Source organism: Mobula birostris, chromosome 11 (genome assembly GCF_030028105.1).
Source record: "Mobula birostris isolate sMobBir1 chromosome 11, sMobBir1.hap1, whole genome shotgun sequence".
In the NCBI taxonomy this organism is placed as follows: domain Eukaryota; kingdom Metazoa; phylum Chordata; class Chondrichthyes; order Myliobatiformes; family Myliobatidae; genus Mobula; species Mobula birostris.
The window spans coordinates 114674451-114701687 of record NC_092380.1 but is presented as its reverse complement, the minus strand read 5'-3'; the positions used below and the strand labels follow the sequence as shown (position 1 = coordinate 114701687).

General features: G+C 45.8%; 1 protein-coding gene across 1 annotated transcript in view; it reads right to left on the bottom strand.

Moving 5' to 3' along the window:
• The window catches only part of mrvi1 (murine retrovirus integration site 1 homolog), a 272971-nt gene that overhangs the window by 38414 nt on the left and 207320 nt on the right, over positions 1-27237 (bottom strand). The window contains exons 23-27 of the mRNA XM_072271388.1: positions 26348-26465; positions 21500-21530; positions 7024-7164; positions 5623-5754; positions 4365-4518 (exon numbers count right to left, since the gene is read on the bottom strand). Coding sequence (XP_072127489.1) covers positions 4365-4518; positions 5623-5754; positions 7024-7164; positions 21500-21530; positions 26348-26465 — 576 coding nt within the window. The remainder of the gene's footprint in view (positions 1-4364; positions 4519-5622; positions 5755-7023; positions 7165-21499; positions 21531-26347; positions 26466-27237) is intronic.

The following is a 27237-nucleotide window of genomic DNA, read 5'->3' as shown; positions in this document are numbered from 1 at the left end:
TGTCCCTCCACCAATCTTCATTTCACCTACAAACTTGGCAACAAAGTCATCTATTCCATCATCTAAATCGTTTATATACAGCATAAAAAGAAGTGGCCCCAACACCGACCCCTACGGAACACCACTAGTCACTGGCAGCCAACCAGAAAAGAATCCTTTTATTCCTACTTACTGCCTCCTACTAATCAGCCAATGCTCGAACTATGTTAGTAACTTTCCCATATCCCATGAGCTCTTAACTAGGTAAGCAGTCTCATGTGTGGCACCTTGTCAAAAGCCTTCTGAAAGTCCAAATATACAACATCCACTGCATCCCCTTGATCTATCCTACTTGTAATCTTCTCAAAAAATTCCAACAGGTTTTTCACACAAGATCTTTCCAATAGGAAACCATGCTGCCTTTGTCCTATCTTGTCCTGTGTCAGCAAGTGCTCCAAAACCTCATCCTTAACAATTGACTCCAACATCTTCCCAACCACTGAGGTCAGGCTAACTGGTCTATAATTTCCTCTCTGCTGCCTCCGTCCTTTCTTAAAGAGTGGAGTGACTATCGCAATTTTCTATTCCTCTGGAATCTTGCCAGAGTCCAATGATTCTTGAAAGATCATTTCTAATACCTCCACAACCTTTACCGTTACCTCTTTCAGAACCTGAGGGTGCAGTTCATCTGGTCCAGGTGACCTATGTACCCTTTTCAGCTCTTTGAACACCTTCTCCCTTGTAATAGTAACTGCACTCACTTCTCTCCCCTCACACCCTTCAATATCTGGCACACTGCTAGTGTCTTCCACAGTGAAGACTGATACAAAATACTTATCTAGTTCATCTGTCATCTCCTTGTTCCATGTTATTATTTCTCTGGCCTCATTTTCTAGCGGTCCTATATCCACTCTCATCTCTCTTTTATTTTTTATTTACTTGAAAAAGCTTTTTCTATCCTCCTTGATATTGTTTGCTAGCTTGCTTCGATATTTCATCTTTCCCTCTTAATGATTCTTTTAGTTGCCTTTTGTAGGTTTTTAAAAGCTTCCCAATCCTGTATCTAAGGAGGTAAGGTGAGAGAGGGAAACAGGAATGGGGAACAGTGAAGGCAGTAGTCGGGGAGGGAATTACCAGAAGTTCAGGAAATCTATGTTCATGCCATCAGGTCGGAGGCTACCCAGGTGGAATATAAGGTGTTGTTCCTCCAACCTGAGTGTGGCTTCATCTTGACAGTAGAGGAGGCCGTGGATTAACATAGTGGAATGGGGATGGGAAGTAGAATTGAAATGGGTGGCTTCTGGGAGATGCGGCTTTTTCTGGCGGATGGAGTAGGTGCTTGGCAAAGCAGTCTCCCCATCTATGCCAGGTCTCACTGATATACAGGAGGTCACACCCGGAGCACTGGATACAGCCTTATAGGTGAAGTGTCACCCCGCCTGGAAGGACTGTTTGGGGCCCTGAATAGTAGTGAGGGAGGGGGTGTAGGGGCGGGTGCAGAACTTGTTCCGCTCACAAGGATAAGTACCAGGAGTGAAATTAGTGGGGAGGGAGGAGTGGAGAAGGAAATCGCATAGGAAGCAATCCTGCGGAAAGCAGAAAGTGGGGGAGGGGAGGGAAGGTTGTGCTTGGTGGTGGGATCCTGCTGGAGATTGCAGAAGTTATGGAGAATTATGTGCCAAATGTGGGAGGCAGGTGGTGGGAGGTGAGGACAAGGGGAACCCTGTCCCTGGTGGGGTGGCAGGAGGGTGGGGTAAGAGTAGATGTGTGTGAAATGGAAGAGATGCAGTTGAGGGCAGCGTTGATGGTGGAGGAAGGGAGCCCCTTTCTTTGAAAAAGGGGGACATCTCTTTAGTTCTGGAGTAAAAGATCTCATTCTGAGAGCAGATGTGGCGGAGATGGAGGAGTTGAGAGAAGGGGATGGCATCTTTACAAGTAACAGGGTGAGAAGAGGTATAGTCCAGGTAGCTGTGAGAATCAGTGTGTTTATAAAAGGCATCAGTAGATAGACTGTCCCCAGAGACAGAAACAGAGAGATCGAGAAAGGGGGAGGGAGGTGCATCTTAGGTCCCACACCTCCAGGTTCAGGAACAGTTATTCCCCTTCAACCAACAGTCTCCTGAAGCAGCGTGGATAACTTCACTCACCTCAACTCGGAACTGACTCCACACTCACCTTTAAGGATTGTACAACATATGTTCTCAGTATTATTTATCTTTATTTGCACAACTTAACAATTTATACTTATGAATGAATTATTATTTATTGTTTTTCTTTTTGTATTTGTAGAATTTGTTGTCTTTTGCACTCTGGTTCTTTGTCTATCTTTGTTGTGTGTAGTTTTTCATTAATTCCATTGTAACTATTGTGAATGCCAGCAAGAAAATGGATCTCAGGGTGGCATATGGTGACATATATAGTATGTACTTCGATAACAGATCGACTTTGAACTTTGTTCTCTCTGAGCACAGTGTGGCCATGAGGTGCCTCCTCAACCTCTTGATCCATTCACATTGAAAACCACACTCCCCCTTTTGGCCTCTGCCAGACAAAGCTGTCAAACAATTCTCTCCTCACCATCTTCTGATCTTCACATCTCTTACTACCACAGCATGGCATGGTAACATAATAAAATCCACTGGCAGCTCATTCCACATAATCACCAACCTGCTCCTCATGCCCACCCACACTCTGAAGCTGTGCCCTCTAGCTTTACCCTCCCCTGAACTGTGAACAACCACCCAATCATCATGAATTGGTTGAGCTGGGAAAAATTACAACGTTTAAAAGACCCTTGGACAGGTACATGGATAGGAAACATTGAGAGGGATACGGGCCAATCACAGTCAAACGGAACTAGTTTAGATGGAAGTTATGGTCAGCATGGATGAGATGGGCTGAAGGGCCTGTTGCCCGGCTGTTTGACTCTCTAGGCAGGGTCCACCTGCAGGGTGAGGTCAAACATCACAATCCCCAAGATACAAACCCCAAATTAGTGCAGGGCAGAGGTCAGAGTCAGTGTCTGGGACCGGAGTCAGGGGCCAGGGTTATAGAGGGTTTATTTCTGGGGCTGGAGTCACAGAGGGGTCAGTGTCTGCTTGCAATTACCCTATCAATACCCTCATAATTTTGTATACCTCTATCAAATCTCCCCTTAATTTTCTACGTTCAAGAGAACAATTCTAGGAAATATTAAAATTTTCCCTATACCTCAGGTTTTCAAGTCCTGGCAACATCCTTGTAATTTTTTCTGCACTCTTTCAATCCTGTTTACATCTTTCCTGTAGGGTGACCAAGACTGTACACAATACTCCAAATTAGGCCTCGCCAATGTCATGTGCAACTTCTACATAACATGCCAAACAGCTGATGTCAGGGCTGGTGGGACACTCCTGCCCCCTGCTGGCGGACAGCCGTGGATGGAAGATCAGTGAGAGAGTGGAAGTACAGCAGGGAACGGACTGGGTAGATGATCGGAGTCTCTTTCACACACCAGGGCAGGGCCATCGAAGACAACTGGGCAGAGAGTTAAGGAGAGAGCAATAGCGCTGTGATAAGACTGTGATTCACACAGGGTTAACACTTCGGATAAACTGGGATTACTCAGGACAATGATAAAGTTAACAGCAGAGATAAACCTGGCACAGACATTCAGAGAGCATCAGGATTGACAGGAGATTCTGTAGATGCTGGAAATCCAGAGCAACACACACAAAATGCTGGAGGAACCCAGCAGGTCAGGAAGCGCCTCCGGACAGGAACAAACAATCGACGTTTTGGACTGAGACCCTTCTTCAGAACTGGAAAGGAAGGAGAGAGAAGCCAGAGCAGGAATGTGGGGGACTGGGGAGGAGGTCAAGCTGGAAGGTGATAAGGGGGAGGGGGAGACGAAGTAAGAAGCTGGGAGGTGATAGGTGGAAAAGGCAAAGGGCTGAAGAAGAAGGGTTCTGATAGGAGAGGAGAGTGGACCATGGGAGAAAGGGAAGGAGGAATCTGAGGAAGGGTCTCGGCCTGAAACATCAACTGTTTATTTCTTTCCCTAGATGCTGCCTGACCTGCTGAGTTCCTGCAGCCTTCTGTGTGTGTTTCTTCAGGAACAACAGGGCAAATTGGGATAGTGACAGGACCGACACTGATATTTGGCTGATTTTTACCACTGGGATGACTGTACACCCATCACAAGGATCACTGTAGGGTACACAGTCGTTTTATGACCATCATGGGGGTACTCTCAACCTGTGTGTCCATCACTCCATTGGAGATTGCCAGAGAGTGGGTAACCCAGCCACCCCGACCGCACTGGCCACCTTCACAACGTCATCCATGGGTCTCCCTCCCCAGCCCACCGCGCGAGTGGCAGACACCAGACAGCATGCATCCCCTACCACTGCTGTCTCCGTACGGACTGTAATTCCGGTTCGAGTTCTGATTGGCCAGCTTTTTGAACTCGGTGAGCTCCGCATGGTCCTTCTCATACATGCGCTTCAAGTTCTCCACGTACTGCATCATCACCTCGGTGGCCTTGGACATTCGCTTCTCCTACAGCACACGGAGGATGCACAGAAAACAGACAGCAGGCTGTTCAGACACTCTTACACAGGTATGCAGATGTTAGAAAAACGCAGGGCTCTGTGGGAGGGAAGGGTTAGACTGATCTGTGGGAGGGAAGGGTTAGATTGATCTGTGGGAGGGAAGGGTTAGATTGATCTGTGGGAGGGAAGAGTTAGATTGATCTGTGGGAGGGAAGGGTTAGATTGATCTGTGGGAGGGAAGGGTTAGATTGATCTGTGGGAGGGAAGAGTTAGATTGATCTGTGGGAGGGAAGGGTTAGATTGATCTGTGGGAGGGAAGGGTTAGATTGATCTGTGGGAAGGAAGGGTTAGATTGATCTGTGGGAGGGAAGGGTTAGATTGATCTGTGGGAGGGAAGGGTTAGATTGATCTGGGAGTAGGTTAAGAGGTCAGCACAACATCTTGTGTCCAAAGGTGTGCATTGTGAACACATCCTATCGGGATGCATTGCGGCTTGGCATGGCAACTATTCTGCCAGTGATCGCAAGAAACTGCAGAGAGCTGTGGACACAGCTCAGAACTTCACAGAACCCAGCCTCCCCTCCATGGACTTTGTCTACATTTCTCACTGTATCAGTAAAGCAGCCAGTGTAATCAAAGACCCCTCCCACCCGGGACATTCTCTCTCCTTCCTTCCTCCCATCAAGCAGAAGACACAAAAACCTGAAAGCAAGGCCCACCAGGCTCAAGGACGGGTTCTACTGTTAACAGAGTATTCTCCCCCTATACGATAAGATGGACTTGACTTCATAATCACCTCGCACCTTACTGTCTGCCTTAACTGCACTCTCTCTGTAACTGTCACACTTCGTTTTGTGCACCATACACAGAGTTCTGGGGGAAGTGAACAGGTCAGGCAGCATCTGTGGAGGAGAATAAACAGCTGACCCTTCATCAGGACTGGAAAGGAAGAGGGAAGGAGCTGGAATAAGAAGATTGGGGGAGGGGAAGGAGGACAAGCTGGCAGGTGATAGGTGAGGGGAAAGGTGAGTGGGTGGGGAGGATAATGAAGTGAGAAGCTGGAAGGTGATAGGTCGGAAAGATGATATTCTTGGCCCTGGGAGTTACTCACCTGCCGGACTGCCCCCACCATCTCAGCCCGTCCTGAGAGCCTGATGGCCAGGCGCTGGAGGACAGCCACGGTTTCCAAGAGCCTCTCCTGGGCTTCGCGTTGTTCGGAGTTAGCCCAGAGCGAGGCCGAGGACTGCAAGAGAGAGCGAGAATTCATTGTCTGTGCCGCGCCCCATCATGATCTGGCTTCTAACCATCCCCCTCTATCCCACCCTGCAACCACTTCACCTTCCCTTCACCAGGTACGGTGCGTTGGCCTTCGTTAGTCACAGGATTGAGTTCCAGAGCCACGAGGTAATGCTACAGCTCAGAAACTCTGGTTAGACCCCACTTGTGTTCAGCTCTGGTCACCTCATTATAGGAAGGGTGCAGAGGGGATTTGCCAGGATGCTGCCTGGATTGGAGAGTGTGTCTTATGAGGAAAGGTGGATCGAGCTAGGGCTTTTCTCTTGGGAGTGAAGGACGATGAGCAGTGACTTGATAGGGGTGTACAAGATGACCAGTGCCATAGATCCCTCGTGTGAAAAGCCAGAGACCTCTCTCCCCAGGACAAGGGAGCATAACTTTGAGGTGATCGGAGGAAAGTATAGCGGGACGTTACACAGAGAGTGCTCATTGCCTGGGGGCAGTGACACATTCAGGACATTTAAGGGACTCTTAGATAGGCACACGGATGATAGAAAATGGAGGGCTATGTAGGAGGGGAGAGTTAGGTTGATCTTGGGGTAGGTTAAAAGGTCAGCAGAACACTGTGGGCCAAACGGCCTGCATTTTGTTCTACCGTTCTATGTTTAAATTAAATTAGCTAATGGGCTCCCGTCCTCCCCCTCCAGGTTAAGGGTTAAAGTTGAAAGGTAAAATATTTAAGGGGAACCTGAGGGAGAATTTCTTCACTGAGAGGGTGGTGAGAGTGTGGAATGAGCTGCTGGGGAACTGGTGGATGCAAATTCAATTTCAACATTTAAGGGATATTTGGATAGGTACGTGGATGGGAGGGGTATTGAGGACTATGGTCTGGGTACAGGTCAACGGGACCAGGCAGGATAATAGGCTGGCATGGACTAGATGGGGCCAAGGGCCTGTTTCTGTGCTGTAGTTTAGCCTGCACGTTGTTGGGATGTGGAAGGAAGCCGAAGCTCCCGGGTAAAGTCCATGTGGTCACAAGGAGAACGTGCAAACTCCACACAGAGCTCCAGAGGTCTCTGGCTCTGTGAGATGGCAGTTCTGCCAGCTGTTGGGCCACCCATTCCCACTCACTGCAGCAGGGCAGCGAGGCAGACTGCCCAGAGAAGGGCTGTGTGGTGACGTGACCACAGCTACCCTGGCCTTGGAGAACGGTGTGGCCCCTGACTGCCTGCCTGTCCCCCCACCCCCAGTCTGGGAGTCTGACAGAGAGCCTCACCTTCAGCTCTGATTTGAAGTTCTCAAGTTCCCTCTCTGTGTTGTCTTCAGCCAAGTTTCTCTCCCTCTCAGCCAGACCCAGCCTTGCCTCCAGAGTGTAGCTGTCATTCTTAAAGGCCAAGGAGAGCTGGACAAATGTGTTCTGCAAGGCACAAGGAAGACTATGGATGTAAAAACACACACAATTTTGATGCTTGTTCCTCATTATTTTGTTCCTCTTTACACTTGTGTACTGTAAATGAGATTAAACAATCCCGAATCTTCAATTCTTGAGAGAGACACAGAACATCACAGCCCTTTAACTACTCTAAAATCAACCGAACCCCTCCCTTCCACATAGCCCTCCATTCTTCTATCATTCATGTGCTGATCTAAGAGTTTCTTAAATGTCCCTGAGGTATCTGCCTGTATCACCGCCCCAGCAGGGTGTTGCATGCAACCACTACTCTCTGTTTAAAGAACCTACCTCTGACCTCCTTCTCTGTGCTTTCCTCCAATCACCTCTGAATCATGCTTCCTAGTATTAGTCATCCTCACCCCCATAACAAGGAAAAAAGTCCCTAGCTCTCCTCTGATTCTGTGCCTCTTATCATCTTGTACACTTCTATCACGCACTTTGGTAGAAGGAATACAGGCAGAGACTATTTTCTAAATGGGGACCAAATTCAGAAATCAGAGGTGCAAAGGGACTTGGAAGTCCTTGTGCAGAATTCCTTAAAGTCAGTGATAAAGAAGGCAAATGCAATGTTAGCATTCATTTCAAGACATCTAGAATATAAAAGCAAGGATGTATTGTGGAGGTTTTATAAGGCATTGGTCAGACCGCACTTGGAGTATTGCGAGCAATTTTGGGCCCCTCATCTAAGAGAGAATGTACTGACTTTGGAGAGGATCCAGAGAAAGTTTATGAGAATGATCCGAGGAATGAAAGGGTTAACATATGAGGAGCATTTGATGGGTCTCTCTGGAGCTTAGAAGAACGTGGGGGAATTTCATTGAAATATATCAAATATTGAAAGGCCTAGGCCAAGTGGACGTGGAGAGGAAGTTCCCTACAGTGGGGGAGTCTCGGACCAGAGCGCACAACCTTAGAATACAAGGGCATCCCTTTAGAACAGAGACGAGGAGGGATTTCTTTAGCCAGAGGGTTGTGAGTCTGTGGAATTCATTGCACAGACAGCTGTGGAGGCCAAGTCATTGGGTATATTTGAAGCAGAAGTGGATTAATCATGGCGTTAAAGATTACAGGGATAAGGCAGAAGAATTAGGATTGAAAGGGATAATAAATCAGCCATGATGGAATGGCAGAACAGACTTGATGGGTCAGGTGGCCTAATTCTACTCCTGTGTCTTATGGTTTTATGGGATCGATAAGCTGGGTGGGTATCATCTTTATCCCACACTAGGCTGCCATGGCAGCATAGCAGTTAGTGCTACAGCTCGGACAGACGGAGTTCAGAGGTCAATTTCAGCGCCGTCTGTATGGAGTTTTTATTTTCTTCCTGTGAGCATGTGGGTTACCTCCGGGTGCTCTGGTTTCCTCCCACAGTCCGGTTACTAGGTTAATTGGTTATTAGAAATTGTTCTGTAATTAGGCTAAGATTAAGTAGGTGGATTTGTGGGCGGTATGCGCATTGGTCCGGAGGGGCCTATTCCGTGCTGTATCGCTAAATAAAAACACATAATTAAATAAAACTAAAGGGCACAGGCTCAGTATGAGAATGAAAAGGCTTAAAGGGGACCTGGGGGCAACCTTTGTACACGGACAGCGGAACAAGCAGCCTGAAGAAGTGGTAGAGGTGGGGTACAATTACAATGTTTAAAAGTCAATTGGATAGATACATTGATAAGAAAGGTTTAGAGGGGTATGGGCCAAATGTGGAGACATATGACAGAGGACATCTTTCTCAGCATGGACCACTTGTGCTCTCGTTGTCACCTCAAGTGGATGTTACTCAGCATGGACCACATGCTCCAAAATTGCAAATGTTACTCTGCTATTTAAGAAGGGTGGGAGGCAGCAGAGGGGAAACTATAGACCTGTTAGCCTGACATCAGTGGTTGGGAAGTTGTTGGAATCGATTGTTAGGGATGACATTATGGAGTACCTGGAGGCACATGACAAGATAGGCCAAAGCCAGCATGGTTTCCTGAAAGGAAAATTCTGCCTGACAAACCTACTGCAATTCTTTGAGGAAATTACAAGCAGGGTAGACAAAGGAGATGCAGTAGATGTGGTGTACCTGGATTTTCAGAAGGCCTTTGACAAGGTGCCATACATGAGGCTGCTTAGCAAGATAAGAGCAAATGGAATTGCAGGGGAGTTACTGGTATTGGTGGAGCATTGGCTGGTGGGCAGAAAACAGAGAGTGGGAATAAAGGGATCCTATTCTGGCTGGCTGCCGGTTACCAGTGGAGTTCCACAGGGTTCAGTGTGGAGACCGCTGCTTTTTACGATGTTTGTCAATGATTTGGACTATGGGATCAATGGATTTGTGGCTAAATTTGCTGATGATACAAAGATGGGTGGAGGAACGGGTAGTGTTGAGGAAACAGAGAGCGTGCAGAGAGACTTAGATAGTTTAGGAGAATGGGCAAAGAAGTGGCAAATGAAATACAATGTTGGAAAATGTATGGCCATGAACTTTGGTGAAGAAATAAACGGGCAGACTATTATTTAGATGGAGAGAGAATTTAAAATGCAGAGGCGGATTACACTTGAACCACAGGGGGACCAATACCCTTTCAGGGAGGTTCATTAGTGCTGTTGGGGAGGCTTTAAACTAGATTTGCAGGGGGATGGGAACCAGAGTGCCAGAGTTGACAGTGTGGCTGGGGTGAAAATAAATGATGTTGAAAGTTTAAGCAAATCCGCTGATAGAAGGGTTGTGCGTGGTGGTAAAAATCTTCTGAGGTGTATATATTTCAATGCTAGGAGTATTGCGGGAAAGGCGGATGAGTTGAGGGCGTGGATTGACACGTGGAATTATGATGTTGTAGCAATTAGTGAAACTTGGCTACAGGAGGGGCAGGACTGGCAGCTTAATATTCCAGGGTTCCGATGTTTCAGATGTGATCGAGGCAGACGAATGGAAGGTGGGGGAGTGGCATTGCTTGTTAGGGAAAATATTACAGCAGTGCTCAGGCAGGACACATTAGAGGGCTTGTCTACTGAGTCCTTATAGGTGGAGCTGAGAAACAGGAAAGGTATGGCCACATTAGTGGGATTGTATTAAAGACCACCCAATAGTCAACAAGACTTGGAAGAGCAAATCTGCAGAGAAATAGCAGGCAACTGCAGGAACCATACAGTTGTGGTGGTAGGGGATTTTAATTTTCCATACATTGATTGGGACTCCCATACTGTTAGGGGTCTAGATGGTTTAGAGTTTGTAAAATGTGTTCAGGAAAGTTTTCTAAAGCAATAAATAGAGGGACCAACTAGAGGAGATGCGATATTGGATCTCCTGTTAGGAAACGAATTAGGGCAAGTGACAGAAGTCTGTGTAGCGGAGCACTTTGGTTCCAGTGATCATAACACCATTAGTTTCGATTTGATCATGGACAAGGATAGATCTGGTCCTAGGGTTGAGGTTCTGAACTGGAAGAAGGCCAAATTTGAAGAAATGAGAAAGGATCTAAAAAGCGTGGATTGGGACAGGTTATTCTCTGGCAAACATGTGATTGGTAGGTGGGAAGTCTTCAAGGGGGAAATTTTGAGAGTGCAGAGTTTGTATGTTCCTGTCAGGATTAAAGGCAAATTGAATAGGAATAAGGAACCTTGGTTCTCAAGGGATATTGCAACTCTGATAAAGAAAAAGAGGGAGTTGTATGAAATGTATAGGAAACAGGGGGTAAATCAGGTGCTTGAGGAGTATAAGAAGTGCAAGAAAATACTTAAGAAAGAAATCAGGAGGGCTAAAAGAAGACATGAGGTTGCCTTGGCAGTCAAAGTGAAGGATAATCCAAAGAGCTTTTACAAGTATATCAAGAGCAAAAGGATTGTAAGGGATAAAATTGGTCCTCTTGAAGATCAGAGTGGTCGGCTTTGTGCGGAACCAAAGGAAATGGGGGGGATCTTAAATAGGTTTTTTGCATCTGTATTTACTAAGGAAGCTGGCATGAAATCTATGGAGTTGAGGGAATCAAGTAGTGAGACCATGGAAACTGTACAGATTGAAAAGGAGGAGGTGCTCGCTGTCTTGAGGAAAATTAAAGTGGATAAGTCCCCGGGACCTGACAGAGTGTTCCCTCGGACCTTGAAGGAGACTAGTGTTGAAATTGCAGGGGCCCTGGCTGAAATATTTAAAATGTCGCTGTCTACGGGTGAAGTGCCGGAGGTTTGGAGAGTGGCTCATGTTGTTCCATTGTTTAAAAAAGGATCGAAAAGTAATCTGGGAAATTATAGGCCGGTGAGTTTAACGTCAGTAGTAGGTAAGTTATTGGAGGGAGTACTAAGAGACAGAATCTACAAGCATTTGGATAGACAGGGGCTTATTAGGGAGAGTCAACATGGCTTTGTGCGTGGTAGGTCATGTTTGACCAATCTGTTGGAGTTTTTCGAGGAGGTTACCAGAAAAGTGAATGAAGGGAAGGCAGTGGATATTGTCTACATGGACTTCAGTAAGGCCTTTGACAAGGTCCCGCATGGGAGGTTAGTTAGGAAAATTCAGTCGCTAGGTATACATGGACAGGTGGTAAATTGGATTAGACATTGGCTCGATGGAAGAAGCCAGAGAGTGGTGGTAGAGAATTGCTTCTCTGAGTGGAGGCCTGTGACTAGTGGTGTGCCACAGGGATCAGTGCTAGGTCCATTGTTATTTGTCATCTATATCAATGATCTGGATGATAATGTGGTAAATTGGATCAGCAAATTTGCTGATGATACAAAGATTGGAGGTGTAGTAGTCAGTGAGGAAGGTTTTCAGAGCCTGCAGAGGGACTTGGACCAGCTGGAAAAATGGGCTGAAAAATGGCAGATGGAGTTTAATACAGACAAGTGTGAGGTATTGCACGTTGGAAAGACAAACCAAGGTAGAATGTACAGGGTTAATGGTAAGGCACTGAGGAGTGCAGTGGAACAGAGGGATCTGGGAATACAGATACAAAATTCCCTAAAAGTGTCGTCACAGGTAGATAGGGTTGTAAAGAGAGCTTTTGGTACGTTGGCCTTTATTAATCGAAGTATTGAGTATAAGAGCTGGAATGTTATGATGAGGTTGTATAAGGCATTGGTGAGGCCGAATCTGGAGTATTGTGTTCAGTTTTGGTCACCAAATTACAGGAAGGATATATATAAGGTTGAAAGAGCGCAGAGAAGGTTTACAAGGATGTTGATGGGACTTGAGAAACTCAGTTACAGAGAAAGGTTGAATAGGTTAGGACTTTATTCCCTGGAGCGTAGAAGAATGAGGGGAGATTTGATAGAGGTATATAAAATTATGATGGGTATAGATAGAGTGAATGCAAGCAGGCTTTTTCCACTGAGGCAAGGGGAGAAAAAAAAACAGAGGACATGGGTTAAGGGTGAGGGGGGAAAAGTTTAAAGGGAACATTAGAGGGGGCTTCTTCACCCAGAGAGTGGTGGGAGTATGGAATGAGCTGCCAGACGAGGTGGTAAATGCGGGTTCTTTTTTAACATTTAAGAATAAATTGGACAGATACATGGATGGGAGGTGTATGGAGGGATATGGTCCGTGTGCAGGTCAGTGGGACTAGGCAGAAAATGGTTTGGCACAGCCAAGAAGGGCCAAAGGGCCTGTTTCTGTGCTGTAGTTTCTATGGTTTCTAAATGCAAAGGGACTTGGGATTCCTTATGCAGGATACCCTAAAGGTTAACCTCCAGGTTGAGTTGGTAGTGCAGAAGGCGAATGCAATGTTGACATTCATTTCCAGAATTATAGGATATAAGAGCAGGGATGTGATGTTGAGGCTCTATAAGGCAGTCGTGAGACCACACTTGGAGAACTGTGTGCAGTTTTGGGCTCTTTATTTTAGAAAGGATATACTGATATTGGAGAAGGTTCAGAGAAGATTCATGAGAATGATTCCAGGAATGAAAGGGTTACCGTATTAGGAACGTCTGGCAGCTCTTGGGCTGTATTCCCTGGAGTTCAGGAGAATGAGAGGGGATCTCATAGAAACATTCCGAATGTTAAAAGACCTGAACAGATTAAATATGGCAAAGTTATTTCCCATGGTAGGGGAGCCTAGGACAAGAGGACACGACTTCAGGATTGAAGGACGTCCATTTAGAACAGAGATGAGGAGAAATTACTTTACCATAGAACCAAAGAACCATAGAAACTACAGCACAGAAACAGGCCCTTTGGCCCTTCTTGGCTGTGCCGAACCATTTTCTGCCTAGTCCCACTGACCTGCACGGACCATATCCCTCCATACACCTCCCATCCATGTATCTGTCCAATTTATTCTTAAATGTTAAAAAAGAACCTGCATTTACCATCTCGTCTGGCAGCTCATTCCCTAATGAGCCCCCTAATGTTCCCTTTAAACTTTTCCACCCTCACCCTTAACCCATGTCCTCTGGTTTTTTTCTCCCCTTGCCTCAGTGGAAAAAGCCTGCTTGCATTCACTCTATCTACACCCATCATAATTTTATATACCTCTATCAAATCTCCCCTCATTCTTCTGCGCTCCAGGGAATAAAGTCCTAACCTATTCAACCTTTCTCTGTAACTGAGTTTCTCAAGTCCCGGCAACATGCTTGTAAACCTTCTCTGCACTCTTTCAACCTTATTTATATCCTTCCTGTAATTTGGTGACCAAAACTGAACACAATACTCCAGATTCGGCCTCACCAATGCCTTATACAACCTCATCATAACATTCCAGCTCTTATACTCAATACTTCGATTAAAAAGCTCTTTTTACAACCCTATCTACCTGTGACGACACTTTTAGGGAATTTTGTATCTGTATTCCCAGATCCCTCTGTTCCACTGCACTCCTCAGTGCCTTACCATTAACCCTGTATGTTCTACCTTGGTTTGTCCTTCCAACGTGCAATACCTCACACTTGTCAGTATTAAACTCCATCTGCCATTTTTCAGCCCATTTTTCCAGCTGGTCCAAGTCCCTCTGCAGGCTCTGAAAATCTTCCTCACTGCCTACTACACCTCCAATCTTTGTATCATCAGCAAACTTGCTGATCCAATTTACCACATTATCATCCAGATCATTGATACAGATGACAAATAACAATGGACCTAGCACTGATCCCTGTGGCACACCACTAGTCACAGGCCTCCACTCAGAGAAGCAATTCTCTACCACCACTCTTTGGCTTCTTCCATCGAGCCAATGTCTAATCCAATTTACCACCTCTCCATGTATACCTAGCGACTGAATTTTCCTAACTAACCTCCCATGCGGAACCTTGTCAAAGGCCTTACTGAAGTCCATGTAGACAATATCCACTGCCTTCCCTTCATCCACTTTCCTGGTAACCTCCTCGAAAAACTCCAACAGATTGGTCAAACATGACCTACCACGCACAAAGCCATGTTGACTCTCCCTAATAAGCCCCTGTCTATCCAAATGCTTGTAGATTCTGTCTCTTAGTACTCCCTCCAATAACTTACCTACTACTGACGTTAAACTCACCGGCCTATAATTTCCCGGATTACTTTTCGATCCTTTTTTAAACGACGGAACAACAGGAGCCACTCTCCAAACCTCTGGCACTTCACCCGCAGACAGCGATATTTTAAATATTTCTGCCAGGGCCCCTGCAATTTCAACACTAGTCTCCTTCAAGGTCCGAGGGAACACTCTGTCAGGTCCCGGGGATTTATCCACTTTAATTTTCCTCAAGACAGCAAGCACCTCCTCCTTTTCAATCTGTACAGTTTCCATGGTCTCACTACTTGATTCCCTCAACTCCATAGATTTCATGCCAGCTTCCTTAGTAAATACAGACGCAAAAAACCTATTTAAGATCTCCCCCATTTCCTTTGGTTCCGCACAAAGCCGACCACTCTGATCTTCAAGAGGACCAATTTTATCCCTTACAATCCTTTTGATCTTAATATACTTGTAAAAGCTCTTTGGATTCTCCTTCACTTTGACTGCCAAGGCAACCTCATGTCTTCTTTTAGCCCTCCTGATTTCTTTCTTAAGTATTTTCTTGCACTTCTTATACTCCTCAAGCACCTGATTTACCCCCTGTTTCCTATACATTTCATACAACTCCCTCTTCTTCTTTATCAGAGTTGCAATATCCCTTGAGAACCAAGGTTCCTTATTCCTATTCAATTTGCCTTTAATCCTGACAGGAACATACAAACTCTGCACTCTCAAAATTTCCCCCTTGAAGGCTTCCCACCTACCAATCACATCTTTGCCAGAGAACAACCTGTCCCAATCCACGCTTTTTAGATCCTTTCTCATTTCTTCAAATTTGGCCTTCTTCCAGTTCAGAACCTCAACCCTAGGACCAGATCTATCCTTGTCCATGATCAAATCGAAACTAATGGTGTTATGATCACTGGAACCAAAGTGCTCCGCTACACAGACTTCTGTCACTTGCCCTAATTCGTTTCCTAACAGGAGATCCAATATTGCATCTCCTCTAGTTGGTCCCTCTATATACTGATTTAGAAAACTTTCCTGAACACATTTTACAAACTCTAAACCATCTAGACCCCTAACAGTATGGGAGTCCCAATCAATGTATGGAAAATTAAAGTCCCCTACCACCACAACTTTATGTTTCCTGCAGTTGCCTGCTATCAGTCAGACTATGGTAAATCTGTGAAATTTGTTGCCACGAGCAGCTATGGAGGCCAAGTCATTGGGTGCATTTAAGGCAGAGATAGATAGATTCTTGATTAGCCAGGGCATCAAAGGGTATGGGGAGAAGGCAGGGGAGTGGGGATGACTGGAAGAATTGGATCAGTCCATGATTGATCTGTGGAACAAAGTGAATGGGCCGAATGGCCTACTTCTGCTCCTACACCTTATGGTCTTATGGACATCTCAAGTGGGTGTTGCTCGGCATGGACCACTTGTGCTCTCTGACTACACTTTGGTGAAGCCCAGTCAGATATTTTTTCTCTGTTAAAGATGCTATCTAAATCTTCCCTGAGAATTGGCACCTTGTCGTGGTTGAGAGGCTTGTGGGTTACTGAGATCCCTGGAGCACTGCCGTCTGGAGCTGAGCTCCTGGTAGGGTCACCCCGGCAGTGCAGTCAAGGGGGAGGTTCCAGACGAAGAGCGATCCAGCCAGGAGTTCAGTGGTGGAGATGGCGGAAGATGGTGACGCATCGCAGCGGCAGTGAAGGCTGCAGCAGCAAGGGGTCTGCATTCTATGAGACAACGCCCTGACTCTAATCTGTCAAGGACTGCACGGTGGCTGCCCGACGTTAAACAAAGCCACGCTCAGGCATTCTCCATTAAGGGATTAACACTTCAGGAGAACATCCTACTTGACGCAAGTGATCACACTGCTAAGGTCGAGATCAGCCATGGATGTTGCATCTTGGCTGTCTGTGTTGTATACCAAGAGAAAGGTGTTGTCCATCAGGCAGGCTCTCCCTCTCCACACAGCTGATGAATCTAAAGGAACGGCAGAGACCAACACAGTCTGGCACCAGCAGCATCACAGGAGTTGTCAGTCAGCGTTGAACTCAACACAGGACTATCTTAGGGACTCCAGCTCCCGATTTTATTCAGGTTTATTCCTGAAGCCTTCCACATGAGTGTGTACACCAGAAAGGCTGCAGAGGTTTGAAATCAGAACTTTCCTTCTCCTAGGTGAGCAGTCTGCCACGGCTAACAAACTCCATAGCTCCATCTGCCTGAAGCGACTGGTTTTAAGGCACCAATAATGTGTCTCTGCCCCTTCTCCTGTCAGCAGAAACAGTTCTACACCCCACTGTTTACAAAGATGGTCAGCATCCCTGGGTTCTAAAAGAGAGAGCTGAAGAGATTGTACAGGCATTGGTCATGATGGAAACATAGAAAACCTACGGCATAATACAGGCCCTTCAGCCCACGATGCTGTGCTGAACATGTCCTTACTTTAGAAATTACCTCGGGTTACCCACTGCCCTCTATTTTTCTAAGCCCCATGTACCTATCCGAGAGTCTCTTAAAAGACCCTATTGTATTCGCCTCCACCACTGTTGCTGGCAGCCCATTCCACACGCTCACCACCCTCTGAATAAAAAAAATTACCCCTGACATCTCCTCTGTACCTACTCCCCAGCACCTTAACACTGTGTCCTCTTGTGTTAGCCATTTCAGCCCTGGGGAAAAGCCTCTGACTATCCACACGATCAATGCCTCTCATTATCTCATACCCCTCTATCAGGTCACCTCTCATCCTCCGTCACTCCAAGAAGAAAAGGCCGAGTTCACTCAACCTATTCTCATAAGACATGCTCCCCAATCCAAGTAAAGCAAAGTATTCATTAAGTATCTCTGCTGTCTCCTCTAGTTCCATACACACTTTTCCACTGTCACACTTGATTGGTTCTATTTTCTCACGTCTTATCCTCTTACTCTTCACATGCTTGTAGAATGCCTTGGGGTTTTCCTTGATCCTGCTTGCCAAGGTCTTCCCATGGCCCCTCCTGGCTCTCCTAATTTCATTCTTAAGCGCCTTCTTGCTAGCCTTATAATTTTCTAGATCTCTATCACTATGTAGATTTTTGAACCTTTCGTAAGCTTTTCTTTTCTTCTTGACTAGATTTACAACAGCCTTTGTACACCACGGTTCCTGTACCCTACCATCCTTTCCCTGTCTCATTGGAACATATCTATGCAGCACGCCACGCAAATATCTCCTGAATATTTGCCACATTTCTGCCGCACATTTCCTTGAGAATATCTGTTCCCAATTTATGCTTCAAGTTCCTGCCTGATAGCTTCGTATTTCCCCTTACTCCAATTAAACGCTTTCCTAAATTGTGTGTTCCTATCCCTCTCCAATGTTATGGTAAAGGAGATAGATTTGTGATCAGTATATCCAAATGCTCTCCCACTGAGAGACTTGATACCTGACCTGATTCATTTCCCAATACCAGATCAAATACAGCCTCTCCTCTTGTAGGCTTATCTACATATTATGTCAGGAAACCCTCCTGAACACACCTAACAAACTTTACTCCATCTGAACCCCTAGCTCTAGTGAGATGCCAATCATTATTTGGGAAATTAAAATCTCTCACCACAACAACTCTGTTATTATTACATCTTTCCAGGATCTGTCTCCCTATCTGCTCCTCGATGTCCCTGTTACTATTGGGTGGTCTATAAAAACACCCAGTAGAGTTATTGATCCCTTCCTATTCCTAACTTCCACCCACAGAGACTCCGTAAACAATCCTTTCATAACTTCCTCCTTTTCTGCAGCTGTGACACTATCTCTGATCAACAGTGCCATGCCCCACCTCTTTTGCTTCCCTCCCTGTCCTTTCTGAAACATCTAAAGCCTGGCACTCTAAGTAACCATTTCTGCCCTGAGCCATCCAAACCTCTGTAATGGCCACAACATCATAGTTCCAAGTACTGATCCATGCTCTAAGCTCATCCGCTTTGTTCATGATGCTTTTTGCATTAAAACTGACACATCTCAAACCATCAGTCTGAGTTGCCATCCTCTTCCTTCCCCTACCCTTCTGAGCCACAGGGCCAGACTCTGTGCCAGAGGCACGGCCACTGTTGCTTCCCCCAGGTAAGCTGACCACCCCCCAACAGGAGTACTTATTGTTAAGGGGGACAGACACAGGGGTACTCTCTAGTATCTGCCTCTTGCCCTTCCCTCTCCTGATCTGTCTCCCAAGTCCCCGGTGTGACTACTTGCCTATAGCTCCTCTCTATCACCTCCTCGCTTTCCCTGACCAGACGAAGGTCATCGAGCTGCAGCTCCAGTCCCATAAAGGCTGCAGCTCGACGCACCTGGTGCAGATGTGGCCTTCTGGGAGGCTGGGAGTCTCCCGCACAACCCACATCTGACACTGAATACAGAACACCAGCTCACAGACATACTTCCTGTTTCTATTCCTCACAGGTAACTTACCTCGCCTCGACCCATTATCGCTGAAGCCCGAATGAGCCAAAGCCCTCCCACTTTGCCTCAGATCACTCTGTCGATGACCGCTCCACTGGGCAATGTCTCCCTTCCCTGCTATCTAACTCATGATTGGTGCTCCCGTTTAGCTGCTGATAGGCCATGTACAATGGACAAACGCTCTCAAAGCTCCCTTTTTAAATAACTGCCGCCGACCTGCGAGTAACCCCTCTTGGTAAAGCTCTGTTGACGCCACTGATCTTTCCAGAATCAATAGATTCTGACATGTTTCGAAAGGACTGACAATTGCAAATGTCACTCCACCCTTCAAGAAGGGAGAGAGGCAGAAGAAAGGAAATTATTGGCCAGTTAGCCTGACCTCAGTGTTTGGAAAGATGTTGGAGTCCATTATTAAGGATGAGGTTTTGGAGTACTTGGAGGCACATGACAAAATAGGCCAAACTCAGCAAGATTTCCTTCAGGGAAAATCTTGCCTGACAAATCTGTTGGAAATCTTTGAAAAATTAACAAGCAGGACAGACAAAGGAGAATCAGTGGATGTTGTCTACTTGGATTTTCAGAAGGCCTTTGACAAGGTGCCACACATGAGGCTGCTAAACAAGATAAGAGCCCATGGTATTGCTGGGAAGATTCTTGCAGGGATAAAGCAGTGGCTGATTGGCGGGAGTCAAAGAGCAGGAACAAGGTGATCCCTTTTTGGGCTGGCTGCAGTTGACTAGTGGTGTTCCACAGGATTCTGTGTTGGGACTGATTTATTTTACGTTGTATGTCAGTGATTTGGATGATGGAATTGACGGCTTTGTTGAAAGGTTTGTAGATGATATGAAGATCGGTGGAGGCACAGGTAGTTCTGAGGAAGTAGAGAGGCTACAGAAGGACTTAGACAGATTAGGAGAATGGGCAAAGAAATGGCAAATGGAATACAGTGTCGGAAAGTGTATGGTCATGCACTTTGGTAGAAGAAACAAAAGCATAGACTATTTTTTAAATGGAGAGAAAATTAAAAAATCCAGGGTGCAAATGGATTTGGCAGTCCTCATGCAGAATTCCTAAAGGTTAATTTGCAGGTTGAATCGATGGTGAGGAAGGTGAATGCAATGTTAATGTTAATGCAAGAGGACTAGAATAGAAGAGCAAGTGATATTTTTGCATAGTAGGGGTATTAAGGGTTCTGGGGAAAAGGGAGGTAGGTGGAGATGAGTCCATGGCCAGATCAGCCATGATATTATTGAATGGCGGAGCAGGCTCGACGGGTCGGGTGGCCTCCTCCTGCTCCTATTTCTTATGTTCAAGGATGTAACGCTGAGGCTGTATAAGGCACTGGTGAGGCCCCACTTGGAGTTTTGTGGCAGTTTTGGGCCCTTTATTACACGTGCTAACACTGGAGAGGGTTCAGAGGAGGTTCACAAGACTGATTCCGGGAATGAAAGGGTTATGAGATGAGCAACGATTGAAGGCTCTGGGTTTGTACTCACTGGAATGAGGGGGAATTTTACTGAAATCTATCAAATGTTGAGAGGCCTAGATAGAGTGAATGTGAAGCAGATGTTTCCTGCAGTGGGGGAGCCTAGGACAAGAGGGCACAATCTCAGAATAGAGGGACATCCATTTAGAACAGAGATGAGATGGAATTTCTTTCACCAGGGGGTGGTGAATCTGTGGAATTCATTACCACAGGCAGCTGTGGAGGCCAGGTCAGTGGGGGCATTTAAGGTGGTGGTTGATATGTTCTTAATTAGTTAGCATGTGAAAGGTTATAGGGAGAAGGCAGGAGAATTGGGTTGAGAGGGAAATGTATCTGCCATGATGAAATGGGGCAGACACAATGGGCCGAATGGCCTAATTCTGGCTCCTATATCTTGTAGTTTTACGGTTCTGCCAGCCTTAGCAGCTACGCCACATCAGAAGGTCAGGAGCTGGACTAGGTTGTCAGGGACTATTTGAGACACACACCACTGATTCATTTAATAGGTAGTGGGAGCTTATCCCCTCTAACCCCTTTGCCAGCTATAACAATCTTAAGGAACGCCTATGTGGTCAACAGCTTTATTCTACATATTATTGCACATTTTTGCCCTCTGTGTCTGGCTGTCGAAATTATTCTAGTGCAGTGGAAGTAGATGAAAGCACAAGTTTAAATTCTGCTCTGCATCTCGTGACAGGACTTGCACAGGCTGCCAGACTCACAGACACTCGCTGCTGACTTCGTGCCAGAACTCTTTCATGTTGAGAAACTGCTCCCTTGACCCTTGTACAAACAGAAACGTCATAAACACCCACATGAGGTCTGAGAAAGCCTCTGAAGGAAGCTTCGTTGTTGTTACACTGATGCTGGCTTACATTCCCAACTGTAGCAGGACGGTCTGATGGAGTTCTACTCTGGTGTAGTGAAAACGGACAGGGAACTAACGACACCCACCTCAACTTCCTTCTCTGTCAAAGGTGGCAATCTGGAAGAGAAACAGAAACAGTTCAGACAGGAACAATGACGAATCGGAATTGTAATCGGAATCAGCATCAGGTTTCATATCACCTGACATATGTGTTGGCCACACATTTTAATTCCACATCCCATTCCCATTCTGACATGTCTATCCACAGCCTCCTCTACTGTAAAGATGAAGCCACACTCAGGTTGGAGGAACAACACCTTATATTCCATCTGGGTAGCCTCCAAACTGATGGCATGAACATTGACTTCTCTAACTTCCGCTAATGCCCCACCTCCCCCTCGTACCCCATCCGTTATTTATTTATATACACACATTCTTTCTCTCTCTCTCCTTTTTCTCCCTCTGTCCCTCTGACTATACCCCTTGCCCATCTTCTGGGTCCCCCCTCCCTTGTCTTTCTCCCTGGGCCTCCTGTCCCACGATCCTCTCATATCCCTTTTGCCAATCACCTGTCCAGCTCTTGTCTCCATCCCTCCCCCTCCTGTCTTCTCCTATCATTTTGGATCTCCCCCCCCCCCCCCACTTTCAAATCTCTTACTAGCTCTTCCTTCAGTTAGTCCTGACGAAGGGTCTCGGCCTGAAACGTCGACTGTACCTCTTCCTAGAGATGCTGCCTGGCCTGCTGCGTTCACCAGCAACTTTGATGTGAGTGGCTTGAATTTCCAGCATCTGCAGAATTCCTCTTATATGTGAAATCTGTTGTTTTGAAGCAGCAGTACATAAAATAAAAGCTATATACTATATTAAGATAAATATATCCACCAAAGGAGCTGTAAGGCGCTCCTTCCCTCCGCTAGCCTGCCGATTATCCTTGGGCAAGGTGTAGCACTTGTTTAGCCCCCGCTCAGGGTCATGTGAAGCCATGGAGGCGGTAGGTGGGTGGGCGTATCAGCAGCTGGTGTGCATCACAATCCTGGCTACGTGACCACTGACACCAGGCAGACAACCTCTGAAGAGTATTGATAATGATTGGGTCACTGGTCTTGTAAAGACACTGCCCAGAGAAAGGCAATGGCAAACTAAAATTTGTCAAAAACAATCATGGCCAAAGACCGTGATCGCCCATGTCACATGACATGGCACATAATGAAGGAATGAAATGCAAAAAGAGAGCAAAAAATGAAAAAAAAAGTGAGCTATTGTAGATGGGTTCACTGTCTATTCAGAAATCTGATGACGGAGGTGAAGAAACAGTTCCTAAAACATTGAGTGTGTGTCTTCAAGCTCCTGAACCGCTTCCATGATGGTAGAAAGTGAGACGCGAGCATGTCCAGGGTGAGGGGGCCCTTAATGATGGATGTCTCCTTCTTGAATGCTCCTTCTCTCCACACAGACACTGCCTGTTTTTTCTCTCTGAACAGACACTATCTGGCTTTCTCTCCGCACAGACACTGTCTGGCTTTCTCTCCACACAGACACTGTCTGGCTTTCTCTCCGCGCAAACACTGTCTGGCCTTCTCTCCGCACAGATGCTGCCTGGTTTTCTCTCTGAACAGACATTTCCCAGCTTTCTCTCCACACAAACATTTCTCGGTTTTCTCTCTGAACAGATGCTGCCTGGTTTTCTCTCTGCACAGACATTACCCGGCTTTCTCTCCACACAGATGCTGCCTGGCATGTAAGTGCAATTACGAGAAAAGCAGGGCAGCACCCCATATGAATTGATAGCTTTATTGCAAAGTTTGCAGACAATATGAAGATAGGTGGAGGGGCAGGTAACTTTGAGGAAGTACGACAAAGCCATCAATTCCATCATCCAAATCACTGACATATAATGTAAAAAGAATTGGTCCCAACACAGACCCTTGAGGAACACCACTAGTCATCGGCAGTCAGTTAGAAAAGGCTCCTTATATTCCCACTCTTTGCCTCCTGCCACTCAGCCACTGTTTTATCCATATTAGAATATTTCCTGTAATACCATTGGCTTGTAACTTGTTAAGCGGCCTCATGTGTGGCACCTTGTCAAAACCCTTCTAAAAATCTACGTACATAACATCAACTGATTTTTCTTTCTCTATCCTACCTGTTACTTCAAAGATTGATGTAAAATATTTATTCAGTTCATCTGTCATTTCCTTGTCCCCCATTAGTACCTCTCCAGCATCGTTTTCCAGCGGTCTGATATCCACTCTCACCTCTCTTTTACACTTTATGTATCTGAAGAAACCTCGGGTATCTTCTTCAATATTATAGACTACTTAACTTTTGTATTCCATCTTTAACTTCCTAATGACACTTTTAGTTGTCTGTTGGTTTTTAAAGCTTCCCAATCCTCTAACTTCCCACTAATTTTTGCTCTATTATATGCCCTTTCTTGGCTTTTATGTTGGCTTTGATTTCCCTTGTTAGCCACGGTTGTTTCATCTTCCCTTTTGGGATGAAAATATCCTGTGCCTTTTGAATTGCTTCCAGAAATTCCAGCCACTGCTGCCCCACCGTCATCCCTGCCAGTGTTCTTTTCCAATCAATTCTGGCCAACTCCTCTCTCATGCCTCTGTAATTCCCTTTACTCCACTGATACATCTGACTTTAGCTCCTTCTCAGATATCAGAGGGAATTCCAAAATATTATGATCACGTTCCTCTCAGGGGTTCTTTTACCTTAAGCTCGCTAATCAATTCCAGTTCATTACTTTAGTCAGAGGGTGGTAAATCTGTGGAACTTGTTGCCACTAGAGGCTGTGGAGGCCAAGTCATTGGGTGCATTTAAGGCAGAGATAGATAGGTTCTTCATTAGCCAGGGCATCAAAGGGTATGGGGAGAAGGCAGGGGAGTGGGGAATTGGATCAGCCCATGATTGAATGGCGGAGCCGAATGGCCTGCTTATGCTCCTATATCTTACGGTCTTTATGGTCTTATTGCACAACACCAAATCCAGAATAGCTGATCGCCTAGTGGGTTCAACCATAAGCTGCCAACTCGTAGGGACTCTAGAAATTCCCCCTCCTGGAATCCAGCACCAACCTGATTTTCTCAATCTCCCTGCATATTGAGTTCCCCATAACTATTGTAACATTGCCCTTTTAGCATGCATTTTCTATCTCCCATTCTAATCTAATATTTGGGATCTGTATACAAATACCATCAGGGTCTTTTTACCCTTGCAGTTCCTTAGCTCTATCCACAATGATTCAATGCCTTCCAACCCTATGTCACCTCTTTCGAATGACTTGATTTCATTTTTTTACAAACAGTGCAACGCCACCCCCTCTGCCTTCCTGCCTGTCCTTTCAATACAATGTGTATCCTTGGACATTAAGCACCCAACTATAATCTTCTTTCAGCCATGGTTCAGTGATGCCTACAACATCGTACCTGCCAATCTGCAGCTGTGCTGCAAGTTCATCTACCTTATTCCGTAAACTGCGCACATTCAGATACAACACCTTCTGTCCTGTATCACCCTTTTTGATATTGTCTGTCTTTTATATTGCTACTCATCCTGTTGACTGCAATTTTGCCCCATCAACAGCCCCTCCTGACTACACATTGCCACTGTTTGTAAACCAGCTCCCTCATCTTCATCACTACTATCTGTCTTTCCTACAATACTTCCTGCAATTAAATATTGGCAGTTCAGGACACTAGTTGCAACATGCTCAACTTTTTGATGCTTAACTTTGTCTGAGGTTTTACCAACTCCTGCTTCCACAACCTCGTCACTAACTGTGCCAGCGCTCTGGTTCCCGTCCCCATGAAACTCTAGTCTAAACCCTACTGGTGTACTGACTCACCTTCAAGGAATCTTCATCTCATGTTCTCGATATTTATTGCTTATTTATTCATTTATTATTATTATTATTTCTTTCTGTTTGTACTTTCACAGTTTATTGTCATTTGCGCACTAGTCATTTGTCTGCCCTGTTGGGTGCAGTCTTTCATTGATTCTGTTATGGATCTCGGATTTTTCTCAGTATGCCCACAAGAAAACAAATCACTGTGTCATATATGGTGCAATATAGGAACTTCGATAATAAATTTACTTTGAGCTTTGCAGTCAACCCTGTAAGCTCCACCTTGCAGTAACTCATGGGATGTCAGTAACGTAGGGAGACTTTGAATCCCCACATTGCCTCCACACCAGACCTGAGTAACGTAGGCCTTCTGTCTCGTTCACCAATCAACTACCCAGCTCTTTACTTCACCCCTCCCCCTCCCGGTTTCTCCTATCATCTGGCGCTTCTCTCTCCCCTCCCCCACCTTTTAAATGCACTCCTCAGCTTTTTTTCTCCAGTCCTGCCAAAAGGTTTTGGCCCGAAACATCGACTGTACTTTTTCCCATAAATGCTGCCTGGCCTGCTGAGTTCCTCCAATATTTTGTGTGTGTTGGTTATAAACTAAAGTAATTTGCACCATTGCAAACAAGTTCAAGGAAGCTTGCAGACTGGACAGATACTGTCAATTAGACCATAAAACCATAAGGCACAGGAGCAGAATTAGGCCACTCGGCCCATCGAGTCTGCTTCGCCATTCCATCATAGCTGATTCGTTATTCCACTCAACCCCATTCTCCTGCCTTACCCCTGTTGATGCCTTGACTAATCAAAAACCAATCAACCTTTGTTTTAAATACACCCAATCACTTGGCCTCCACAGTCATCTGTGGCAATGAATTCCACAGATTCACCACCCACTGGCTAAGGAAATTCCTCCTCGTCTCTCTTTGAAATGGATGCCCCTCTATTCTGAGACTGTGCCTCCAGGTCCTAGACTCCCCCACCATAGGAAACATCCTCTCCATGTCCACTAAATATGGGCCTTTCAATATTTAACAGTAACAGAGACGATTACCCAGAAGATGCAATCTCTTACCCTGCGGGCAGCGTCCTCTGGACCTTCAGCTTCCGGAGCAGACAGTCCGGAATGCTCGGCGTGGCGTCGCAGCTGCCATCAGTGCCATTGGCTGCCGGGCACGGGACGGGCGATGGCCCTTCGAAAAACAACGTTTAAAGGAAACTTATTATCAAACTGCACATATACCACCATACACAACCCTGAGATTCATTTTCTTGTGGGCAGTAAGTACAAAGACACATAAGAGAACCAATGAAAGACTGCACCCAACAGTTCAGACAGACAACCCCTGTGCAAATTCAAAATAAATAAATACGTGTAACACCCCGGGAAAGGTCTCGCTGCTAACGTAATGGTCCTTCTGTAGAAGCAGTGTTTGGGTTGTGGTTAAAGATAACGGAAGCTCTGGAACGTGAGCTGTCCAATGACGGGAGTGTGTTTTTGTGTTGTGTGCTGGACACCGGCGTCAGCTGGGGTCTTTGTTTGGTGGGAGAGAACCGGTGGTAGGATTCGAGCCAGTGGGGACCGTGATTCGATGGAGCAAGGTGGGGGGGTGGTGTCTACTGAGGATCAGTGAATGTGACTTCTGGAAGAGCTGAGCAACAACCTGTCCATATTTGAATGTTTAATTACAATGGGCCCTTTTCCTTTTCTCTTTCGTTTCTTTACTAACCCTTAAGTTAACATTCATAAATGTAATTCCTTTAAATGTATGTAATGCGCTGTCTGTTATTTCCTGGCACTGAGTTTTAACAGCGTAACAAATTACACAGCATTCACACAAACCAGGATATCAGATGGGAGGACCATCCCAATCTCAGGGGTTTGGTGGGACTGGAGAGCATATTCCCCAGACTTACGCAGTCCAAGGAAACCAGCGTTTCATAAATAAATCAATAATGAGATGA